General features: G+C 47.1%; 2 protein-coding genes across 5 annotated transcripts in view; one reads left to right on the top strand and one right to left on the bottom strand.

The window, feature by feature from the left end:
• NAV2 (neuron navigator 2) overlaps window positions 1–22,887 on the bottom strand; it is a 767,943-nt gene that overhangs the window by 389,742 nt on the left and 355,314 nt on the right. For 2 of the 4 annotated variants that reach the window (XM_011937486.1, XM_011937487.1), the window contains exon 1: window positions 18,469–19,094. The exons of 1 other annotated variant lie outside the window; for it this stretch is intronic. In XM_011937486.1, coding sequence (XP_011792876.1) covers window positions 18,469–18,735 — 267 coding nt within the window. In that variant the 5' untranslated portion in view covers window positions 18,736–19,094. Of the gene's footprint in view, window positions 1–18,468; window positions 19,095–22,887 lie in introns of those variants that run through there. One more of the 4 variants, XM_011937485.1, reaches the window with a different exon arrangement.
• Window positions 17,681–21,503, top strand: LOC105508604. Its single transcript, XM_011937493.1, has one exon. The coding sequence runs from the start codon at window positions 18,975–18,977 to the stop codon at window positions 19,488–19,490; it is 516 nt and encodes a 171-aa protein (XP_011792883.1). The 5' UTR covers window positions 17,681–18,974; the 3' UTR covers window positions 19,491–21,503.

Here is a 22,887-nt window from a genome sequence, read left to right as displayed (position 1 = left end):
AGCCACAAAGCAGGGATGGGGCCCAAGAATTCCTAACCCCTCTGTATTTCCCCTATCCTTCAACTCCTACCTCCGACCCCACACATACACACAAACACACATATTTGTTTGATCTAGGACCCTGCGGTTAGCAATACATGTTCACATTAATCATGTTACTTGGAAACTCACATTGGTCCCTAAAGCAAGGAAAATTGTTCCCACTTTCTAGATAAGGAAAACCAAGGCTCAAGAGGTTAAATAATCGGCCCAGGCCCACACAGCTACTCAACTCAATGACACGGCCCAGGATTTCATCTCAAATCCCGACTCCAAGACCTCTCTCCTGGTCCTACAGGTGTGAGTGAGATGCTCTCCTGGAATTTCTGAGACACCTCCCTCAATAACTATACCCCCAACCCCTGCCATCTACCCACAGTGTTTATGGTTCACTGAATTACAGTTGCTCTTTTGTTTAAATGCCTCTCTCTGCTACTAGCATGTAAGCTCTTTTGAGAGCAAAACCTACATCTGTCTCATTCTCATTAAATTGCCAGGGTTCAGCCCAATGTGATAGGCAGGTGCTCGGTAAATAGTCACCAACTGCAATTGTGTACCAAAGCTTCCCTTCCCACTGTGGGAGCTCGGGAGAAAGCTGCAGCTCCTAGAAGGGAGGGTGGTGTGGCTAACATGGGGGCAATGCTTGCCAGTTAGTAGGACCTACTAAGTGTGGCATCCAGCATTTTATGTACGGGAAATGGGAGGTGGAGAGTGGGCATAGACAGGCCTCCTTCTCCCTATCCCCTACCCTGTTGGCATCAAGGAAAATCTAGCTAAGTCCTAGTAACCCCGCATAGGTATCCATCATGGCTCCCTTGGGTAGGGTCATCAGATCTAGCACATAAAAATAGAGGATGCCCAGTTAAATCTGAATTTCAGATAAACAGCAAATAACTTTTTGGTTTAAGTGTGTCCCATGACACACAAACTGAACTCATATCTTGGTTCAGACTTTGTCATTTATTACATATTTAAACGTAATTAAAATTTTTTCATCATTTATTTAAAATTCAAATGTCACTGGGCATGCTGCATATCATCTGGCCGCTGCACCTGTAGGCAGGCTAGACTCTTGGGGAAGGGGTATTATTTATCCAATCAGGCTGGAAAGAATGCCCCTGAGGACCAAGGGGACCCTAGAAGGAGCTGACTATGATCCTGGTGTCCGGTGAGCAGGGCCTGGCCCAGGAAGGGGAAGCAGTGCCAGGCAGGGAGGAGGAAAAGAACGGCTGTAGCCTGAGGAACTGGGTTCATGCTGCCTTCCTGGCATAGGGAGGTATGCGGAGCCCGCCCCAGCTGCTCCCCATTAAGCAAAGCTGGCATTTCGGAGCACGTCAGAAGCGCTGGCTCCCAGCCCTGGAAGTCAGTGTCTGGCCTCTGAGCCAGCACTGCCTGCCCGGCCCCAGCCCTCTCACCTCAGCAGACCGGGGGCCCCAACAGGCCCATTGTCGTCCGGCCCTGGAGCCTCAATGGGGCCATTCAGGGGCTTTGTAACAAGCCCTTCTGGAAGGCACTTTCTCCTCCCCTTCCAGGGTGCCCTTGGCCAAAACCTTTGCCTGTGTGGGTGGGGGGTCTGGATGTGGTGAGAGCAGCCGGCAGCAGCACAACATTACTGAAGGCTGGATTGTTGACAGAGGGCACAGAAATGCCCCACAAGTCACGGGACTCCAGAGAACTCTGCCCACACTGAACCCCCCACCCTGCCGAGGGGAACTGGGCTTCCGAGCCACCTGCACCTGAGGACCAAGAATCAAGGTCCCCAACACATTCACTGTAGAACTGTGGAAGATTCATGAGAGAAGCCAGATAGATGCAAGTTCAAGCCCAGGCTTCACCAAATCCTGGCTGTGTGAAGCTGTGAGTTGTTTCACCTCTCTGGGCCTCTTTTTCTTCATCTGTAAAACTAGAGCTAATCTACTTCCTAAGGTGAAGGCTAGATTACAAACATCATGTAAACATGGAGTGTGGAGTCTGGCACATAGTAGGTGCTGAATAAATGTCCCCTTCCCCTCTCCCTTCTTATTTGTAGTTCTTCCTGATCCAGTGAAGACCTCCCAAAATTTGCTCTCCCATAGGTTGCAGATCCAAAGGCCACTGTTACAGGGATGTCTTGGTTCAGGCTTTATCATGGAACATGGGTCCCCTGCAGACCTGAGATTCAGCTGAGGCCCCTCTCAGCCAACACAGCCCCTAATAAGGAGAAATGGCACTCAACATCTCCTACCATCTCTCGTGCCCTTTCCACTAGTCCACTCTGGTGTCCTGAGCATCCCAGATCTACTTTATACTTTCAGGTCTACCACTGCAGGCTGCTTCAAGCTCTAGTTTCTGAATAAGGAAATAGATAAAAAGAAGCTCAACTCTATGGGCACTGTTAGGCAACTTAAAGGCAGCCATCTTGGGCCTTAAACAGAGGACAAACAGACACGTGCTTTGGGTTCCTTATATTTCACCAGGAGTCTCAGTAAACCCTTCCTAGTGGCTGACATTCCCAGTGTGATGCCTACCCAACCTGGCAACCCCTGCCAATGGCAGCAGGGAGAAGAGCCAGAGCTTCCTGTTCACCAGAGCTCTCCGCCGTCTGTTCATCAGACCAAATCCAAAGTATGCTGCCCTGTTTTCTCGGGATCTTGCATGTGTTCAAACCTCAGCTTCTCTGATCTTCTAGGATCTCATTCCTGCCTGCTCCAAGTCACCCAGTTCCCTCCTTCCCTCAGTCTTCCAATTTCATCTTCTACTCTAGACCAGTCTTTGTCAGAGTAAAGGCTACAGACTATCGGCCAGGCGCGGTGGCTCAAGCCTGTAATCCCAGCACTTTGGGAGGCCGAGACGGGCGGATCACGAGGTCAGGAGATCGAGACCATCCTGGCTAACACGGTGAAACCCCGTCTCTACTAAAAAATACAAAAAAATAGCCGGGCGAGGTGGCGGGCGCCTGTAGTCCCAGCTACTCGGGAGGCTGAGGCAGGAGAATGGCGTGAACCTGGGAGGCGGAGCTTGCAGTGAGCTGAGGTCTGGCTACTGCACTCCAGCCTGGGCGACAGAGCGAGACTCCGTCTCCAAAAAAAAAAAAAAAAAAAAAAAAAGGCTACAGACTATCTTATGCACACTCACTTGGTCATATTTTTCAAAGATATGAATTCTTGGGCCTCACCCCAGATCTGCAAAATCAGATTCTCTGATGCTCTGGCCCATGATTCTGTACACTTAACAAGCTCCCTGGGTAATGCTGAGCACACTGAAGTTTAAGAACCACTGTCATGAAGGAAGGGATGCACTCTTGGCATCTCTGTCTTGCCCCATAGGACCTTTCTTTGCATACGTTCCTTGCTATTAATAACTATCTGAAAGAATGAATTAATTGGTTTCCTTATTACCAAATTACACTAATAGAATAGAGCACTGCCATCTCATTCCTTGATTGAGTTCTGCCTTGGACTTTTCGTGAGAGGATTCTATCCATATATAACAGTACAGCAGAAAACACACACAGACATACTCACACCCAAGATATAACATTTATGTTGTACTCACATGCCAGGCATTTGCCACATGCCTCATCCACATGATCGCATTTAGTGCTGAGAGCAGCCCTGTGAGGTCATTGCTATGGTGCCTGTGGTGCAGATGAGGAAGCAGAGGCAGGGTTTAGCAGCTTACCTAAGGCCATGCTGCTGTCCGTGGACAGAGCTGAAATCCAAACCCTGGTCTGTGTGGCAATGACCACTCGCTCTTTTCCACTTCACTATCCTGACTTCTCTGGGGGCGCTAGTCTCAAATTCAGATCTCACCCCAGAGTGTGCATCAGAATCTCCTACAGAGCCCTAAGAAATACAGACGCCAAAGTGCCACTCCACGCCTGAATCTATGGGAGACATCAGGGCTGGTAGATTATTTGGACAATGCTACACGCGGCTGGTGAAGAACCACTGAATATGTGCCCAGAGTCATGAAGCTTGCTAAATGAGGGTCTAGAAAGAGAACTTAATGTTTTTGACTCTAAGAACAGTGCTTTTTCAGGCTCACCATACTGTCTCATATGCTATAGTGATGCCAGTGGCCAAAGTGGACTTTCTACAACCTCTCAAGGAGCATCTTGGACACATGTGCATACAAACACAAACACATGCATGCACACACACAGAAACCTTCTTGGTGCCAAAACATCATCTCTCAGTCATAGGACAGCTTCCCTGTCCCTGCTCAGGACCAGGTCTGGACTCCCGAGTGGCTGGGGTGGTCACTTCTCCAGGTGGTTTCAGTGGAGTTAAATGAGACAAAGCTAGGAGAGCTGGACAAAGCTAGGAGAAGCCAAAAAGTGCTCCACAACATCCTCTACTACCTTCTTTCCTCCCGTAGACTCTGGAGTGAAGCACTCTCACCAAGTCCTCTTCCTCTACCTGCGGTGGCGCATGCCTGACTGAGACACAGGTGTGCACAAGGTCAGGCAGTTTCTATGGCACCAGTGATCATGCGACAGCTTTAAAATAGCCCTGATTTATACAGAACAAGGGAAAAAGGCTCCAACATCAGCATTAGACAATAATTTCATCAAGCAGCCTATTCAGGAGCTCAGTTATTCTGCTCTGCTCTTATCAATGGGCTTTCCCCACATCAATGCACAATTGCAGGGTGATTGAAAGAAATGCCTCCACAGGCAGATTACATTTGCACAGCACCTGCCCATTGAGAGGGCTTCCCTGAGCAATAGACAAGGGAATGGAGAGGGAGTGAGCCCCTCCCACTGGTACCCTGGGATGCATCCTGCCTCCCACATAACCACGTGCTAGAATGATGCAGTGTGATTTGGGGGACTCAAGAACTGGAAGATTTCCAAACAGCAAAGGACTGTGGGAGTTGGTTTCTGTTCAGAATGTGGGAATAGCTGGCCAGCCTTTGCTGAAGGATCTAGCGAGGCATTCACAGCCATTTGTGAGACGGGCTGGATGGAACTGCCTCTAGCTCCTGAAAGGTGCTATTTCAACCAGCCCAGGCACACCTGGCAGAGTGGGGAGTCAAGGCCCTCTAATTACTGCTGCACTCCCAGGTTAAAGACTGGGTCTCCCTTCCCTCTGCAGCTACCAAGTAGATAACAGTCTCTGGTCATGGTGACCAAACATTAGCTACAAAGCCCAGTGTGCAGGTGAATTACCCTAAGCAACATCACAGAGATGTAAGAAACAGAGTAGCCACAGATTCTGAAGTCTGTCTTACGAGGTCCTTTTCTAGGGTGACTCCATCCATCCTTCGCATCTTCAACCATAGGGTAGGGTTATTTGAGACAGTTGGGCCTGTGCCTCTAGACAGAGGTGGCGACAGTACTTTGTGGGATGGGGTTTCTCTTAGATTCTTCTTCTGAAGGGGTTGAGGGCATAATGCTCTTCTGCTTCTTAAACTTTCATTTCTGTATATATAATCTGGGATCTTACTAAAATACAGATGTTGATTCAGCAGGTCTGGGGCAAGGCCTGGGATTCTGCATTTCTAACAAGCTTTCAGGTGATGCCATTACAACCAGGCCACAGACCATACTTTTGTTAGCAAGTGTTTAGATCACAAAAAGTTGGCAGAAAAGAAAACAAAAAAAGAAAAGAAAAACTGAAAACAAAGTGGAATCGTGCCTGCTGGCAACCCTGATTCCCACATTCTACTGTGGGCAGCTTAGAGTCAGTTCTAAACTCAGGAAAGGCACCTCTCTGATAAGGTAACATCCAAGCAAAGAACTGGAGCTGAGGGAGTGAGTGCTGTTGGCATCTGGGGAAGACATTCCAGGTAGGAAGAGCAGCAAGTGCAAAGGCCCTGAGGCATGGCATCCTCATCTTTAAAATGAAGGGGTAAAAAAACAGAGTCTTTGTAATATAGTTCTAAGGTTCCAGAGTCTATAGGGAGGCTTTGGGAGACTGGGGAAAATAACCTATCCTATAGGAACAGGACAGGAGAGTGAAACCTACAGGCCACCACTGCAGCCCCCTCCTTTTTTAGTCTGACATGCCTCTCTTTCCAATGCTGTTTCAGAGGAGAAAATTACTAGTTGTTTTTAAGAAACAAAATAATCTAGCCAGTTAAGGAAGAGATATTTTTAAACCACTGAAGGGATTTTTCCTTTCCCATTTCTTTTATTGATATATCTCCTCTCCTTCCAGTTCTAAAATAAGCACCCTGTCTGCCCTTATGCTAATCCAAAGGCAACACACCGCAGAACGGTGAGGGCCTCAGCAGAGCCAGGCAGAGGTCGATTAGAAGCCACCAGACCCGGGGAATGCACCAAGGCAGCCCAGCCAGCCTGGCCTCGCCCATGGCCTGCTTCCTCCCAATCCAGGTGACGAGACACTCTTAAAAACAGCAATGGAATGTAGCAAGAGTTGGTATTTGCAAATGACAAATTTCTGACTGAATTCCAGTTCTTTGGAATGGAAAACTAGCAGGTCCTGTTACAAAATGTACCAACAGTTCATGCCTAATACATGGGTGTGGGCAATTCATATACTTCAAATCTAAATGTGGCTAAAAATATGACAAAGCTGGCATATTTTTAGCCAGGCAAACATTTCTAGAGACTAGGTCAAATTTATACTGGTTTCTGCTCTGCAATCCAGAGAAGGAGTGATTCCAAATGAATGAGAAGCAAGGACCAAAGAGGAAAGCCATGGAGTCCACCAGGCAGTCGGGATTCCTGGTGACCATCTCTAGTTTAGGAGTAATTTAAAGTAGTTAAAATGAGTATCTTTTTTAAGAGACTGGGTGTCTCTCTGTCACCTAGGCTGGAGTGCAGTGACCATAGCTCACTGCAGCCATAGCCACAGCCACAACTACATTGTGTCCTTCTCCATTAAAGAGAGAACACTTTTGAAAGAACAAGGCCCCATGTTACTTTAGACGGTAAGTCTGCTGGGTTTGATGACCTCTCACTTGCTGGGGGATCTTAAACAAGTTGCTTTCCCTTTCTGTGTCCTCAGTTGCATGTGTCTCTCTTCCCCACCCTCAACTAGACTTGGGTTTAGTGGGCAGCAGCACTGAGGGAGGACCATGCTGTGGGGAAGGAGGCAAGCTCTGTAGTCACTGCCTGAGATTCAGACCTGGCACCTCCACTCACTGGGTGTGTTGCCTTGGGCAAGTTGTTTATGCTTTACCTGCCCCAGTTCATCTGTACAATGGAAACAATCACAAAAGTAACCACCTTAGTAGTTACTGCTTTTGTAACAATTAAATGGGAAAATCCACATAAAATGCTTAGAATATCAAGCACATATTAAGTGCTCAGTAAATAACAGTGATCTTATCTACCTCACACTTTTACATACATGAACTGCTTTAGCTTGCACGATATGTTGAAATGCTATAACCACCCAGGGAAATTGAGGCTTGACAGGGCAGACCTGTCCAAGTTGCAGTTCAACAACTATTTCTTAAGTGCCTACTGTGCCCCAGGCTTCACCCTAGCATTAGGAAGGTGAAGTTCCTGGTAAATAAATGGAGAAGTAGGAACTTAACCCGGGTCTCTCTGGCTTCCAGCTAGCAAGGGTCTAAGAGGCTGGGTAGAAAGAACATGGACTTGAAATTAGACAGTCCCAGTACTGGCTCCATATGGTCTTGGTCAAGTTACTGACCTCCTCTGAGCCTCACACATAGAAGGGGATGAAATGCCCCCAGTCCCCTTGTGAGGCTTAAAGGGGATAATGTATGTAAAGTGTCTGGACTATGGGAGGTGGTCAGTGGTGGCCTATTGCCACACTTATACCATCCACAAAGAGACCCTATTTTTCTGGTTCTCTGAGCCAAGTGCAAAAGCTTCCTAATATGAAGCAATTAAGAACACTCATTCTGGGCCAGGTGTGGTGGCTCACACCTGTAATGCCAGCTAGTTGGGAGGCTGAGGCAGGAAGATCCCATGAGCGCAGGAGTTTGTGGCTGCAGTGAGCTATGGTCACTCCACTCCAGCCTAGGTGACAGAGAGACACCCAGTCTCTTAAAAAAAAAAAAAGATACTCATTTTAACTACTTGGTAGAAGGAGGGGAAAAAATATATAGCATAGGGCTGGTTCCAATCTTTAAGCTATCAGGCCTTTCAGAGCAGAACATCTGATTACTAACTGAGATGAAAGGAATACTGGCCTAGAGTCAGAAGGCTTGGGTTCTGGTTTTTGCTCTGCCCTTTGGAGCTGGGTAACTGGAGGCAAGTCACACCCCTCTCTGGGTCATGGTTTCTTCATCTGCACAATGGAGCTGTAGGAACATTGTGCAGATGGCCTCATAGGTCTCCTCTGGCTCAGATGTCCTAAGTCTCTAGTACTTAAAGGCACAGATCACTAAGCAGATATCCCAAGTAATCCAGGTTATTCTAAATCTGGTTTTGTCACCTAAATGGAGGTTTTTTTCCTTCAAGGCTTGTCTTCTAACGATCAAAGCTTGCACACCGGAAGGTCTGACAGCTCTGGCACACTTGTGGCCCACACATTCTGAAGTAAACATGCGTCACTCCCAGGTCTGAAAAGAATCAAAGCAAATCAGCATGAAATGGGGACTGTCTGCTGAGCTGCAGCCAGCATGTGGCAGGAGGACAGGAACGAGGTCCTGCCAGCTGTTAGGCACATGAACCCTGCTGGGCCAGCAGCACGGGGGTCACCTGGGGGACAGCAGCCACAGCAGTAGGACAAGGAGATCCTGCCCAGATTGCAGCAGGATGTGGGCAAAGGCCAAATGGGGCTCCTCATCCTATAAACACAGAGCCTCTGGCAACAAGCTGGCACAGGCACAGAAGGCCCCAACGAGGGGGAAGCAGCAAGAAGGGCCGAGACCAGGGAAGCAGGGAGCAGGCTCCAAGTAGAGGAAGGTCTGGAGGTTTGATTATCTAAAGCAGTAGCTCATATGGGATTTAGGCCTCCTTCAATTACTGGCAAAAGAAGGCAGTGGTTAAAAGCACAGGTTTGGGAATCAGAAAGACCTCAGTTCAAATCCTACCACTGTCTATACCAGCTGTGTGACCCAAAAAAGTCCCAGAACTCCTCTAAGGCTAGTCCTCTCACTGACTCCTATTTTTCTTCTTACTGGTAAAATAGGTTCAATAATATCAGCTCAGAAAGTTCATTTGAGGATTAAATGAGATTATGTAAGGAAATGGCACATAAATGGTTGCTGTGATCATCGTTCCTGGAAACTCTGTCCTATCCTAGGCTTTCCTAAACCTTCTCCCTCTCCTAACCAACCAAAACCCCCTCAGAACCCTTCTCAGGTCCTCCATCCAAGGTAGGGGTGGTTGGGGATGGGGGCAGGAATCTGCCCAAACTTGCCAAAGCCCATGGTGTTCTCTCCCTCTCAACCCCTCCAGTCTGCTGCAGTGCCATCATCACATCCTGACAGCTCTTCTTCCATCGCAGCAGCCAGAGAGTTTGGATATCATAAACAGCCTTGTGCAAAGGAATCTGCCTCCGCCCTCTACTCAGCCAGACCAGGCAAGTTTCCCTAAGACCTGGTGTTGGAGAGCTTTGATGCTGGCTTCAGACAGTGTTCAGATTGCCCACTCTGTGTCTCTGTCTCCTACACTTGGCCACCCACCATCACATGACCTTCTCAGTTCACATCCTAAGAGGGAGTTCTGCAAGATCCATCCACAGCTCAAGTTCAATTTCTATTTACTCCTGTTTTCCAATGCTTTCTTTTATCTCCCCCTACCCTTCTTTTCTTCTGCAAATATTAACTAAAAACCTATTATGTATAGACCCTGTGCCAGCAGGAATCAGGAGAGACACAGCCCTCATGGAAGTCATGGTCCAGCAAAATAAGCAATCACAGTCCAAGCTGAGGGGCTACTGGCCAGGCTATGGAACATGTAGAAGAGACACTGTATTAGGACCATGGTGGTGGCGGAAGGCTTCCTGGAGGAAATAATACTAAACCTGAATTTGTATGGATAAAGAGTGGGAGGATTCAGTCAGGCAAAAGAGAAAAGCTTGCTTCCAATCATACTCCTTACCTTCTCAGTGCCTAGACCAGTAGGGCTCAGTCAGAGGTTTTAATTTTTTTTTTTAATTATTTCATTTAAAAAATTTCTTTTGTATTTGCAACCTTGGAAACACCTTAGATTTTCATAAAAGATTACCAAATGAAACTGGATCTTGTGATTTATTTCCACAAAATGTCAGCAATCATTCTCATGAAAGAAGAAGGAATTAAGCCAAAGTTTTCACACTATACCAGAAAGAAGATAAAGAGTCCAGAACCTAAACCTCATGAAACAAATTTGGCCAGGCTATTGTGAGTACACACACACACACACATACACTCCAATTTCATTTATGTTCTCATAAATATCAAGGGCATCGGTGACAAATACTATTCAGGCAGGACTTTGCTTTGTTTCCCAAAGTTTTGGTTTTAAAAATTTCAAACCTACAGAAAAGTTGAAAGACGTGCACATATATCTTTGCCTAGATTCACCAGTTGTTAACATTTTGCATTTTCTTTCTTCTTCTTTCTGCAGATATTCTCACCTTCTTTTTTCCTAATTGAGAGTTACTTGCTGACATCAAGATACTTCCCTTCTAATATTTCAGCATATAGCTCCCATGAAAAAGGACATTTCCTTACGTAACCCCAATACCATTAAAATGGATAGAATAATACTATCTAACATGCAATCTACAATAGAATATCTCCAGTTTTCTCCCAAATGACCTTTGTAGTATTTATGGTTTTACTCATCCAGGATCTACTCAAGAATCTCTCATTGGATTTGGTTGTCATAGCTTTGGTACTCTTTTTCTAGAATAGTCCTTCACCTGCTTTAAAACTTTTTATGTCTTTCATGAGACTGACACTTTTGAAGATCCCGGGCCTGTTGTCTTAAAAAGTGACTCATAATCTAAACTTATCTGATTGCTTCCTCATGGCAACAAGTGATTTTGAATCAAATTCTTCATTTTCTCCTTCCTCTGTCTAGAATCAGCCCAGCCAGCTGACACTCAGCAATGACATTTAGTGGGTCTTGTGGCCTCAGAGGACTTGAAATTTTAAACATCCCAAAAGGGTTCAACCAATATGATTAAGCAACTAATATTTATTTAACATTGAAAGAACATTTCCAATATTTCCAAACTCTGGAGCAGGGGGAGGAGTCAAATGGCATATGTATTACCAAGCTAAAGGAAATTTGAAAGTGATTTACTTAGACTCGGTAGTAACAGCATTTTTTTTCAGATATTTTTTCAAAGCACTTTCACACTTGCTATTTAAGAAGGTTGACTTCAAAGGTCAAACAGATAAGCTTTCAAATATTTGAGTCTACCTACCAGCTGTGCTCCTTGGAAAAGTAGCTTCACCTCTGTCAGCCCTGGTTTCCTCAAGGGCTACCTAAAGTGTAAGATGCTTGAACAGGTGCCTTGTTCACAATAATTACATGTGTTAATCTTCATAGTAACTTCAAAGAAGGTACAGTAGGTATTATCCTCTCCATTTTATAGGTGAGGTTATGAAGCTCAGAAAGAAAATGTGATTTGTTGAAGGTCATGTAGCAAGGTGACTAAAGAGACAGAATTAGAACCAAAGTTGTGAAGTCCTAGAGTGGTCATTTCCAGTTCTCTTCAGGAAGTAGCATCTACCTCATGGGATGTTTTGAGGATTAAATGAATGATACATATCTGCTGCTATGTATTATGCTGATACAGAGGCTGTGCTCAATCAATATCCATGACTAGTATTATAATTATTTTTAAAAGTGTCACATTGCCATGAGTAACTAATTTTGTTCAAAGGCCTCCAAATACCCCTGAAAGTGGGATCATAATTCTCGACTAAGACCCCATTTCTACCCTATCCTCTCTCCCACCAAGATGAATGGAGGGATTGGAATAACCCAAAATTCACTGAAGGTGTTGAGGTTTCACTTGGAAGAAGAGGCAGAATATTTCACTTGGAAATATTCTGAGGCTGGGGGCCCATTGTTTGCAAAACACAAGAGAGGATCTGTATTCCCTGGGAAAGGGGACACTAAGCCATGAGTCATTCTCTGGTTCTGTGTGGGCGAATGGGAGTTCCTGCAAAAACCTTTGTGTTACTCACTATTGTCTTGTGTAGATTAAAGCACAAAAAGCCTAGCTAAGTTTTGTTCCTAAAATCACATGGCCCATTCTGTCCAAGCCATTCTAGGAACACATTGTCCATCTCTTTGAAAAATGTGACCAAGAGACAGAATAGCCATTGAATTTGGCCTGTGGTTATTGGTAAAGCACCATTGGGCAGCTGGCCATGCCTTGGGGCACCTTAATGGCCAACTGGTCACAAGGTCCAGCTCTCATTACAACCATGCCTGCTGGGAGAAAAAAGGGCTTTCCTTCTGCCCTCAGAACAATAAGGAACCATTAAGAAGCCCAGTCAATGAGAATGTCCCATTCTTGGTCCTGTCCTGGGCTAGGCCTTCAGATTGACTGGCTCCACTCAACCACCTCTACAACCAGTTCAGACTGGTTGTACAAAGGAAGCTTCCCACAAGTTTGGTTTGTAGCAGATCCCTCAGCTTGGTTACTGTTACAAAGATGGCATGTCTGGGACCAACCTGTGAAGGTTTCAATTAACAACTCGAGATATGACTTCTTTGGATGACATTGTTCTTAATTCACTCTTGTTCCCCATTCATCTAACCAAAGCCCTGTTATGCTTTCTGGCTTTCATGGTGCAAGCCATCTGTCTTTTCATGTAATCAGCTGTGTACTTGGGAGGCAGAGAGGTAGGGTGGAAAGAACATGGGCTTGGAATGAGGCAGACATAGTTTCCAAACTTGGATCTGACCTTGGGTAACAAAAATAGGCAATACTATATATTCCTTGCTTAGTATGTGCCATACACTGTGTTCAGGAACCTACCTGTACTATCTCACTGAACCCTCACCCTCAATCTATAAGCATCACCATTTCTGCTTCAAAGATGACAAAACTGAAGTTTAGGGATGTTCTACAATTTGCCCAAAGCCTAGATGCAAACTCTGACCTCTCAATAAAATCTAATTTACCACATAAAATTGCCTCCAAGTGATAACCTCCCTTGGCCTCTGCTTCCTTACACAAAATGCATAGATCGTTTTTCACTTTATCTAGCTTCTTGTGCCTCACATTAAATAATATCTATATAAAGAGCTCTGCAGACTACCTGGCACATAGCAGATGCTCCATAAATGTTCCCTTCCCTGCTGCTGAGGCGGATTCTGAGAAATAAGAATTTCTGACCTTAAGCCAAAATCTCGCTGGGTGGTTTGTCTTTTTCAGAATGATTCCAAGAGTTTCACTAGGGCCTCATGAAAACACCTCTCTGAAGGCTACATCCTTTATATCTTATAAGTAAATAATATGGGACCCAGATTTGGTGCTTCAGATCTTGGTCATAGAGGAAGACAGAATGAGAAATGGAAAGCAAACCTAGCTATTCTGAAAGCTAGAATTTGGGCTCTAACTCCTCCAGCCTCCCCTTTGATGTGTGTGTGTGCTTATATGTGCTCAATACTTTAAGCTGTTCCATGTGTATATATTTGTGTATGTGTGTGTATATATGCATATATACACATATCCAGAAGTAGATGTATTTATATACAGATATATACACACGTAATGTTACCCTGAATAAGCCACCAGTACCACCCTTAAAGTGTCTTTAGAAAATTAACCCATGGAGTAAGCAATAATATGTGAACCATAAACATTCTTGCATGTTGGCAGATAACCATGCTATACATTCCCCTCCAAGAACTGAGAAAGAGAAGAAAGGGAGTAATACAATAGCAGAAACATGCACTAATCAAATCCATAATCAACTTTGATGATGGAGCAAGGATTCTAATCAAAACACAATGGAGCAAAGTTGCCACAGGTTTTAAGCTTGTAGCTGTGCTCTCTTCCCAGGGGCCTCCTCTATGCTTTCTTTTTCAACATCTAAAACACCCACAGAGAATTTCAATCACTTCTAATTACTTCTTTAAAGAAACTAGGTGCAACTTGAACACCAGCTTCTAAAAACAGGAAATATCAAAGTATTTTATATACGTATATATTTTTTCTTTTTTTCCTTGCAACTGCTTCTTAAAAATAGGCTAACATCTCCTCAAATAGCTGAGGCACGTTCCTTATCTGAAGGTCAGCCAGAGAGAGTTTCTGAACAAACATAGGGCATGACTTTAAAACAACTCTCTGCACATGGTCCTAATTTATTCACATGTTAACAGAGCAGATGCTATAAATGTTCATACTTGGGGGAAGGCACAGGTATCTCAGTCCCAGGAAGGTAATTCAGGGGAGGTATGCTGCTGCTGCAGAACACAGTTTCCTCCACTGGGAGGGGTGGGTGGTGGGAGAGAACCAGCTGTAGGTTTATGGGAGACACTCAAGGTAAGGGGCCTGGAGGAAGGGTGGGTGACAGTAGGGCTGTACCTAACAGCTACTTGCTGGCTAAGTTAGGTCTTTTCACACTTGTTGGAGATGAAGAGCAGGCTTAGGGGCAATGGGATGTCATTGGCTGAAGAGAGTTGCTGCATAGTAAAACAAGGTATCAGAAGCCTCCTTTCCCCTGTAACTACCATGTTGAATATTCTGAACCCCAAGCTAATAATAATAATCACCATCATTTCCCAAAGATCTGTTATGAATCTGAATCAGGTCCTTAATGGACACCCTTTCTGCACCTTCTCACAACTACCTTGCACATTCAGAATGATGATCCACCAGGAAGCCAACATGCAAATCCAATCCTGCAGCTGCAAAGCCTTTGTTCTTTCTCTTCATCACCTTTTGAAAAGGAAGATGCCAGATCTGGATCAATGACTTGTTGCATGAAGCAATATCAACTTCTCGGTACCACTGCATGACCTTGCTCTTCATTCTCCACTATCACACTCATTCTGACCTCCTCTCCTCCCCACCAGTCACTCCTTCCCATCTCCAAAACCCAGCTCATCTTCTGTCTCCTCCAGAGGCTCTGTGGATTTCTCCAGCCATCTTGGCCTTTCCTTTGAGCACCTTGGATACCCAGCCCCAAGCATGCCTCTGAGGCCTCCCTGTGTTGTGCCTGGTTGCCCTATGTACATCAGTTATGCCTCCCAACTAGATTATAAAATCCCCAAGACCCCGGCCATGTCCTATTTGCCTCATAGATCTGCCAGAGCATGATGGAAAAAAGACAGCAATGAAGAGTGGGAAGACCGCAAGCCTCGAAGCCAGACCAACCTTGCTGGACTCCCTGCCCTGCCACCCTGGATGACCTGGAGCAAGTGGCTGTACCTTGCTAAGCCTCATCTAGCTCAGTGGTTACAGCAGTGGTCTTGTAAATCAAGGCCTGCAAGTTCTAAGACAGTCTCTGTGGTTCTCCCTGTACAATATCATGGTTAAAGGCATGGGATCTAGTGCTAGACTGGCCAAGTTCTAATTCTAACTCTGCTACTCACAAAGTTACCAAACTGGTCTTCACCTCAGTTTCCATATGTGTAAAATGGGGATAATAACACTTATCTCATTTGATTGTGATAAGAATAAAATTAGTTTTTAATGTTAAGTCCTTAGAACAATTCCTGGCACATAGGAAGTGATATGTAAGGATTTGGCCATTATTACCATTGTTATTATCATAACTATATTGTTATTATCATAGAAAATGGATGTATCAGACCTGATTTAAGTGTTTCTGTAAAGATGAAATGAGATTATATGTAAAGAGCCTCACCCATCAGGCACCCAGAAAGTGGTTATGCCCTTCCCTCATCTTCCCATTCTGCCTGGTACTGTACTAGGAAGGTGATAGATGTTCTACAAATCCTTGGAACAGATTGATACATTTCCAGGGGCTTGACAGAAGAAGCCATATCTTTTCTCACTTAGGGACTATTAAATCTTGGTTCAGCATGCCCTATCTCTTAGGTTAGCAAAATAAATAGCTACTTTTATTAAGTATTCCTTATTTGCCAGACAGTGCACTGAACACTTCACATTATTTTTCTTAATGCTCACGATTCTAGTGGTTGTTAATGCTCATTTTTAAATAGATGAGAACACTAAAGTCCAAAGAAGTTAATGAAGGTGGTCACCTAGCTAGTTCATGACAAACACAGGACACCACTGATACCCATCTGACTTTAAAACCTGTGTTATCAGCCACTACACAACCCAACCTCCTGCCGAAAATCCCCTGAATAAAAGGGGAGTCAGAGGCCCCAAGAGAGTATTTGCTATTTAATTCATTGCTTCCTGAGTATCTTCTAATAATATATACCAGACTTGAGACCTGGAAACTACCAGATGGCCAGTCAGACACAGTCCTCATGCCATAACCAAGAGACTCTTTTGGAGGGGGAATGGGCACCATATCAGGCAGACTGTTAGAAGACCTGGCAAAGAAGGTAAAATCCCATTGGCCAAAATCACTTTGATGTCAGCTGTGCAGACAGGGATCTGCCACAGGGAAGACCCCCCAGAACCCCTGGGCACTGGCAAAGGAGGTGAGGCAGGTAAAAATCAGGGTAGTCCACTGGAAGTGGCCAATTTCCTTAGCAGTCCATCCAAACTGTGCTCACCTTCAGTACACAAGGGCCCATTGTGGGTGAGAGAGGTGAAATGGGGGGATTATGGACCAAGGGCAAAAGAGGGAAGCAAAGTCTTGAGGGAAGTGGACTGTTCCAGCCCCTCAGGGAGAAGCTGAAGAACATTTTTTTTTTTTTTTTTTTCACGGAGAGGGTGATGAATCACCTTTCCAGAGCCTATGCACTGCCAGTCCTCTGACAATGTTTGTTAAATGAAGGGTCAAACAGGCAAAGGCAGAACAGCTGCCTGGATATGAACAATCCCAGCATGGACTTTCCCTCTCATTCCTCGGGTGCTCCTCATCAGGCTTGAGGGTATGTGTCACCTCCAGTCCCGAGTCACTGTACTGACCTCCCACCAACTGCCCACTACATCTCATAAACCCCACCTCCACGGATGAAGGGAAACCCCATGCAGAAGTGTACCCTGGTGCTCACCCCCATTGGAGAGCCCACCGGACAAATCCTGTACCTAACAACAGAAGAAGAGCAGAGCACAAAACCCTCACAGACGCAGGCCCCCGGAGCACTGGAGGAAATCTTGCCTTCCTCCCACACACCATCACTCAAACCTGTCAGCTTCCAAAAATGTTTAGCAAGTGCAGCAGCAAGGGGCATGCTTATCAGCCTGGTGTGGGAGCTTAATCTGTTTTGAGGGCCTTCTCCAGCCCAGAGTTCCAAAAGTCTGCTTACAATTAGCTTCCAGCTCCAGTTCCCCCATCAGAAAGCCTAGGAATGTGTTGAGCTCTAGCCTCTGATCAGAGAAAGCTCCAGGAGAAGGTGGAGACGGTGTCAGCAGGGAAGTATGTGCCAAAAAGGTCAGCTGGTCTGCTGCCATTTTCCTGACACCGGCCCCAAACCACCTCCCCTCTGGCTTCCCGCCTCTCCTGACCGGACAGTCACATCCGTCAGGTCGGCCTGTCCCCAAAAGTCCCTGCTGACTGACTGCCAAGAAAGTATAGCCCCCTCCTACCAGAAGAAGGGGGAAATGGAGCGGGGAGGGCCAAGAGAACCTGATTGGCCCTTGCTAATTTCTGTAAAAGAGATTGCAAGGCCAGGGCTTGTCACCCAGCCGAACTGAGTGATGCAGGCTCTGCCTGGAAAGGTAGAAGTCACTAATTCTCTTCAAGCCATCTCCCATCCCCATCCCCCGTCACTCGGGCTACCAACACCAGGATCTACCACCCAGGAAGGAGGGGCTTAGCTTCGGCCGCCATTCTAAGCAGCCACCCCCACCCCCACCCCCACCGCAACAGCCAGCCAAGACGCTAGGAGTCTCCAGCTGCCGGCCTCGGCTGGTGCACTAGTACCGCAGTCCCAGCACCTTGCCTGGAACCCCGTCACCCCGCAGAATGGGGCAAGGACAGGTCATCTTCAAGCCAAGGGTAGAGCAGGTTCACTGCCACCTCCAACCCCCTTTTCCTGGATCTTACAGCCAGGCTAGGGAGCGTCGAACCCAGTGGGGCCTCAGATAGTGCCTTGTCCGGAACAGAATCTCTGCGGAACCGCCAGACAGACACAGAGCTACTGCTGTGGATACTGGCTTCTTGGGGCCAAGACCTCAACATGCAGGACCTGACATTTCCAGCACACGTTTTTTGAGAACATCCCGACCTTTTCTCCTCCCCAGGAAGATGCTGCAGACGTGCCCGCCATCCCAGGTCTCGAAGAGCTCTTTAGGCAAACCTCGGGCACCCGAGCCACACCCACCGGCCGGCCCACTCTCCTCGCACATCCCCCAACCTGCCGGCCTAAGGGGAATGGTTCCCTTCCCTGACCACATGGTAGCCCTTTCTCCCATCCAGCCCTTTCTCCCACACCACCCCGAAAGAAATATTCATCCATCCTCCCAGAACAGTACCCCGGCACACGGCACCTCTCACCTGAGTATCGAACCCGTTTTCCACCGAGCCGCTCTTCCGCAGCGGGAGCCCCTCCCCCGCTGGCTCCTGCAGCCCCTGCAGCACCTGCGATTTCAGGGGGATCTGGCTAGGATAGGTGGTCTTGCTCACCTCCACCTTGCTTCCCAACTTCAGGTAGCAGGGCTGGGGGCCGGCCCGGGCCGGGGGCACGTGCAGGATGGGCGCGGCGCTGTGCACGGGTTTGGGCAGTCCCGACTTCATTTTGGAGGCGACCAGGATGGCCGGCATCTTCTCCCGGGGCTTGGGCTTTCCCAGCACGTCCCTGGCAGCGGCGGCGGGGGCGACCGCTAAAGGCAGCGCGGGTAGCAGAGCAGGCGCCGGGCCTTAGCCCACGAGGCGCCCACCACCAGCAACTAAAAAAAATCCCCAGGTCGGGGAACTCGAAGCAATCGGGCGAGCGCGCCTTTGGGGTGCCGGGATGGGAATGGGGGACTGGCCACGGCGCTCAGCGGGTCCCACCTGGACGGATGCTGCAGCCGGGTCTCACACCTCTCCTGGGTGGCCTTTCAAGAGCTCTGGGCGCTCAGGGGCTGCCGCCTCTTGCAAATTTCCTCCTGGGAAACAGAGGCTTGGACGCCCATATTAACTTGTCACTGCATCTCCGAAGTGAGAAGGCCCCTTTGGAAGAGACAGAGGCGGCGGCAACCCACGAGTCCCGCTCCGGAGGCTACGGGTCTGAGCCGGCGAGGGAAAGAGCTAGCAGCCAAGGAAGGAAAGGAGAGAGCAGCGAAGGAAGGAGAGAAGGGCGCACGGGTCCCAAGACGTCTCCACCGAGAGGCAGCTGCCGCCCAGCTCGCGAGCACCTCAGTGTCACCCGCGACGCAGCAGAGGCGCGGCGAGAGCCCCCGAAAGGTCTCTCTTGGCGTGACAGTCACCACTGCCCAGAAAGCCGCCGGACTGAGAACACCTTAGCGCCTGCGAGTCTGCACATGCTCCGTGCGCTAGAGCGCAGCAAGACTGTGGACGTGGGGCGCGGGCGCTGAGACGCGCGGCTGGCGCGCCGGGCAGGGCTGCGCTCGGGAGCTGCCGCCGCGCTTCCCGGGAAGGCTGCGCTGGCTGCGGGGCTCAGCGCAGGGGAAGACAGGCTGCGGCCGGCGCGGCTGCGGCGCGCGCTGACAGCCGGGGCCGCCCCGGCGCGCCCATTGGTCCACGGTGCACCAATCAGCGGCCGCGGCTCTCACTGCAAAGAGGGCGTGGCCTCAACTCTGGCAGCCGCCGAAACTCTGGGGCCGCGCTTGGCCGCGAGTACAAAGCGGGCTGGTGGCCGCTCTGCGGCACTGCTCCGGCCGCGCGCTTCCCGGGGGGCCCACACCCCCGCGTCCCTGAAACCCTTATTTTGAAAAATGCCCTTTCGAACGCAATCGCCCGCCCCAGAGCCACGCGGGCACGGCTCGAGGGAAGTTTGTTTCCTTTTTCAAATTGCTCCGGTCACCTTAACGGTTTGAGTCTTCCGGAGTCACGCCCGCAGCCTCGCTGCCCCCATCTGGCTTGGGCAGGGCCGAAGCTCGTCTCCCGCGTTAAGAGCGCGCCAGCCATTTCTCTGCCTGCTCTTCCAGGCGGGCCGGACGGGGGCCTCCCAACGGCTTCCTCTCCAGTTTTCAAAGGCTGCACATTTCACTTAACTATTTGAAGTATTTATAGGCAAATACAATATGCAGGGAAGCTTCCCGCCCCGAGACAGCTCCTCCACGCAACCTACCACAGACTCTGTAATTAGAGTGGCCTAAGGAAGCCAGGAGAGGCTTCATGACCCCCGGCAGGCTCTGGCCAAACCTTGCTGCGTTTCATGGAGCCCCTCCCTGTCCGCGCCTGGGACGCACTGGCCCCAACAGGTTCATCGACTCGAATTCGCTGTTTGGGTTGCTCTGTGGTTTCCTCGCTGACTCAAAGTGTATGAGAATACGAAGGAAACTGAGAGATGATCAGGCAGGTCAGACTTCGCGATTTGTGAATGAGGAGCCTCCCATCCCGTAGAACTGCTTGGATTAGAATTGGGCAAGTTCTTTAAGCTTACATGCATCCTTATAAAGCTTCTGTTTTCACATGTAGTAAGGTGGAAGTTTGACTACATTTACCTAATGAGCTGTTGTTTGGATTAAATGAGATGGTTGGTGCATGACAGTCACTTAGCACAAATACCTGGCAATGTAGGAGACCAATAAAAGCTGGGTTTTATTTTCCCTGTTGTTGAATTACTGCTGCTTTCCCCCAAAGTCATCTCTGTTAATAAACTATTTGTCTTTCTTCTTTGTTTCCAGAATACAGGTTTTCACTTTGTGCCCGCCCTGTAGCCTGATCTTCGGTGCTGTTAGCATTGATTTAGAATAACTCAGACGCTATTAACTGAATATGTCCCCCTGGAATTCATGTTAAACCCCTAATTCCCCATGTGATGGTATTAGGAGGTGGGGAACTTTAGGAGGTAATAAGGTGAAGACAGTGGAGCCCTCATGATAGGATTAGCACCCTTATTAGAAGAGACAGGAGAGAGATGCTTTCTTTCTGCCTTGTGAGGACACGGAAGGCAGTCCTCTGTGGACCAGTAAGAGGGCCCTTACCAAGAACCTGATACCATGTTGGCATCCTAGTCTCAGGCTTCCAGCCTCTGGTACTGCAAGAAATAAATGTTTGTTGTTTAAGCCATCCTGTTTATGGCATTTTGTTATAGTGGCCCAAAGTGACAAAGATCTCAGACCAGAGGAAACATCAAAGTCTTAACCTCTGAAGCATTAAGAAATGAGAAGGCACCTTCTTAGCCATTCTAGGTAGCAACTTTCTACTCTAGTTAGGCTGAAATGTACGGCCCTGTCTATGTCTGTTTCAGTTATCTTCTCTCTCTCTGAAATCAAGTCACACATGATTCATGCTATTTACTTAACACTTTGCCCTTTGCCATCTGATGCCACCTCCCTTATGTTGTCTACCATTATTTAACTATTATTTATTGTTTCGTGCATTCATTTTCTTCTTAGAGAATAAACTTCTTTGAATTAGGAGCTGTGTTTTAACTTTCTTTAGATCTTCTCAGTATGGTGCATAAAGCTGGACAGAATAGCTACCCAAAATTTTTATTGAACGAATGATTGAATGATGCTAGCATCAACCCTCAAGAAGGAGAGATTGTCTTTTAGATTTAGGAACATAAGGACATATGAAATATTATGCTATTAACCTTGGGACTCTTCTGCCTGCCCTGAATTCTAGTTCCAACCAGTGTACCAAGAGTTGTGGAAAGATATCACAATCTTCAGCTTCTAAAGATCAGGGAGATATTCCAAAGTATTCCCATGGCCCTAATGCAGTGGTTCTCAAAGTGTGGTCCCTGGAGCTGCAGGAGAATTACCTGGCAACTTGTTTGAAAACTCCACCCTAGACCTATTGAATCAAAAGCTCTGGGGATAGGGCCCAGCAATCTGTATTTCAACAGTGTTCAACCTAGTGATTATGATGCGTACTAGAGCTTGAGATCTTCTGCCCTAATGAATATATCATGCTTTCAGTGCACCTCCAGAACTTCTTAAACCTTAATATGCATAAGAATCACTGGGGATCTTGCTAAAATACAGATTCAGATTCAGTTGGTCTAGAAGGGGGCTGAGATTCTGCTTTCTGAATAAGTTCTCATGTGATGTCCATGCTGGTGTTCTAAAGATCACACTTTGAGTAGCAAGGTTAAACCACAGACAGCAGGAGGGTTTCATCTTAAGGGTCATCTACTGAAAGGGATCTCAGAGTGCATCCATCTAGTTGGAAACAGCCGCCTGATCACTTGATAATGCCTGCTATGGGTATAGAAATGAAAATAGTGCAATACATGTTATGTATTTGCCATCTTTGCTTTCCTGTTTAAATTGTATTTACTGCCAAGGTTATTTTGGGGTTCTGAGACCCTCAAATATGCACAAATATGAAAAATAGTATTTCTTTTAAAGTATTTCTAATGTTCTAGGATTGGTAAGCATGAGCATTTCCCTTAACCCTGTGTGGTTTATATAACGAAAGTCTGATAATTCTTCATTTTTCTTGATGAAAGATCTTTCATTTGAGGACAAGTGAATCTTTTAGTCTGTTTCCAAATTTCTTTCTTTTCCTGCCTCTTCTTCCCTTTAGTAATTCTATTTGCTTTTTCCTGGAACATTATTTCTCTCTCTCTCTCTCTCTCTCTTTTTTTTTTTTTTTTTTTTTTTTTTTTTTTTTTTTTTTTGAGACGGAGTCTTCCTCTGCCGCCCAGGCTGGAGTGCAGTGGCACCATCTCAGATCACTGCAAGCTCTGCCTCCCGGGTACACCCTATTCTCCTGCCTCAGCCTCCCGAGTAGCTGGGACTATGGCACACGCAACCACGCCCAGCTAATTTTTTGTATTTTTAGTAGAGATGGGGT

This window comes from Colobus angolensis, unplaced genomic scaffold (assembly GCF_000951035.1).
Source record: "Colobus angolensis palliatus isolate OR3802 unplaced genomic scaffold, Cang.pa_1.0 Scaffold164, whole genome shotgun sequence".
NCBI lineage: Eukaryota > Metazoa > Chordata > Mammalia > Primates > Cercopithecidae > Colobus > Colobus angolensis.
This window is presented reverse-complemented; position numbering and strand designations above follow the sequence as displayed.